The 2,500-nt window shown below is 40.4% G+C and overlaps 1 protein-coding gene across 1 annotated transcript in view; it reads left to right on the top strand.

The window, feature by feature from the left end:
* The window catches only part of LOC144959567 (uncharacterized), a 6,624-nt gene that overhangs the window by 965 nt on the left and 3,159 nt on the right, over window positions 1–2,500 (top strand). Inside the window, exon 2 of the mRNA XM_078892185.1 lies at window positions 1–20. This exon is cut by the window's left edge and continues 214 nt beyond it. Within this exon, the coding sequence (XP_078748311.1) occupies window positions 1–20 (20 nt within the window). The remainder of the gene's footprint in view (window positions 21–2,500) is intronic.

Genomic DNA, 2,500 nt, shown 5'->3' with positions numbered 1-2,500 from the left:
TCTGTATCCTCATTACACAGGTCAGCACATGATAATAATATTATGGGAGTCCCTATGGCGTAGCTGGTAGAGCAATCGTTGGCATAGATTGATCAGGGGTGAAATAAAATATTTGTATTTGCCTTTCTGCCCAAACAGGGGGTCTCATTACCTCAGTAGGCAAAGCACTCACTTCACATGCAAAGGAACGAAACAAATTCCGGGGGCAGTCAAGATTTTTTTCTTTCCCCCCTGCCTGTCCATCTCGTAGCGATTGGATAACTTGGTCTTTTAAATCTGGCAGAAAGTACTTTGCGATTGACTAGCATCCAACAAAAGTGCTATAGATAGAATGCGTCTGGATAAGAAGCTCACAACATTGCTATCCGGAAGTATAACGGACCTACACACAAAAATATGTGTAACCTTGAACGTTTATTATAGTCTGGTTAATAGAGTTATGTGAGAACTACCCATAAACGCGGATGGCCAAACACAATAAGAAAGACCAGAGTGACGTCATCTTTGTTCTATATATATTTAGCGCTATAGACATCGAGAAAAACTCCGGCCCCGTGGGTCGTATGGTTTTGAAGTTCTGTTCACATAATGATACCGGAGACAGCAATATATAGAGATTCTACACTTCTGAAGTGGCGATAGGGTTTTAATAGCAGAATATGCGTATCGATGTCATGTCGTCTCAGGTCGGTAAACATCCTCTCGCTCATGTTTATATTTAATGCAATTGAAATTTGGCACGGGTTTTCGCAGCTTTCTATATTCAGTTGGTGATTTCTTTCACTAAAACTTATCTCAAGACTTGACCCGTCTATAGATAGTTCGAAGATGACGTCACTTAGGTCTTTGTTATTGTTTTTTGTCATCCGCGTTTCTGGGAAATGCTCACTGAACTGTATTAACCTGACTATAAACGTCAATGGATACACACAGTTTTGTGTGTTGGTCGTTATACTTCCGGATGGCAATGTTATGAACAAGTGCATACTATCTATAAACTTTTTGTTTACTTATACGATAGATAAAAGTTGGTCAGATATGGGTGTCTTTTATTTATACACATACTATCAATTCTTAAGTGCTTTGTTTACCGACTTGAAATTGTAGCACCCACATACGGAAGGAGCCCCACTAAGTTGTACCTCTGTATATTTTCATTTTAGTCACCGATAATACACTGCAGTCTGAATGAGATCTTCTCACTCATTATCCTGCCCCAGCGGATAGTAACAAAAATTAACTTGAAAAAAAAGAGCTTTTATATAGCGCAATATCCACTGAACGTGCTTAAAACGCTTTACAAAGGGTCCCTGTCCAACAGCAAGACGTAACATGAGAACGAGACATGACGCCTCTTAGGCGATATACTTATCCTTGTTTTTTTTCTGACAGAGACAACGCTGTCAACAACCAGGTACTCAATTTATCCTGAGTACGGTGAGAGAATGTAAATAAAGAGCCTTTGCCAAGGACTCAACTATGCGTCGAGCGAGGCTCGAACTCAGGACCTTCCGATTCGAAAGCGAGTGTCATACCACTATACCACCTAAACCACATAGCCGCATAAATGAGTTCTTGTCATAAACACGGACCGAAAATCTAAGGGTGTCGATCGGTGGCTCAGTGATACGGTGTCGCGTCGTGTCACAAAAGTCAGGCCATATAGATAGGATGCGCTTGGCCAAGGAGTTCACAACATTGCCATCCGGAAGTATAACGGACCAACACACAAACTCTGTGTAACCATGAACTTTTATAGTCTGGTTAATACAGTTTAGTGAGAACAACTCACAAACGCGGTGGCAAAAACAATAACAAAGGCCTGAGTGACGTCATCTGCATACTATCTATAGATAGTTCGAAGATGACGTCACTCAGGTCTTTGTTATTGTTTTTTGACATCCGCTTTTATGAGTAATGCTCACTGAACTGTATTAACCCGACTATAAACGTTCATGGATACACACAGCTTTGACGGACCAACACACAAACTCTGTGTGTATAGATAGTTCGAAGATGACGTCACTCAGGCCTTTGTTATTGTTTTTGCCATCCGCGTTTGTGAGTTGTTCTCACTAAACTGTATTAACCATATAAAAGTTCATGATTACACAGAGTTTGTGTGTTGGTCCGTTATACTTCCGGATGGCAATGTTGTGAACTCCTTGGCCAAGCGCATTCTATCAGATAGAATGCGCTTGGCCAAGGAGTTCACAACATTGCCATCCGGAAGTATAACGGACCAACACACAAAGCTGTGTGTATCCATGAACGTTTATAGTCGGGTTAATACAGGATGGCAAAAAACAATAACAAAGACCTGAGTGACGAACTATCTATTGAGCTTGATAAGTGCTCGGAATGGTGACAGTAATCGTGGAATTTACTTGTCCCGATATTGTTTCCTTTTCGTTTTTTTTTGGGGTGGTTTTTTGTTTGTTTCTTCTTTTTCGAAACTGTTATCTATATTTATCTTGGTTCATTAAGCAATTTGTAATAA

The sequence above is a fragment of the Berghia stephanieae genome, chromosome 14 (assembly GCF_034508935.2).
Source record: "Berghia stephanieae isolate SIO BIC M18660-M18661 chromosome 14, UCSD_Bste_1.3, whole genome shotgun sequence".
In the NCBI taxonomy this organism is placed as follows: domain Eukaryota; kingdom Metazoa; phylum Mollusca; class Gastropoda; order Nudibranchia; family Aeolidiidae; genus Berghia; species Berghia stephanieae.
This window is presented reverse-complemented; position numbering and strand designations above follow the sequence as displayed.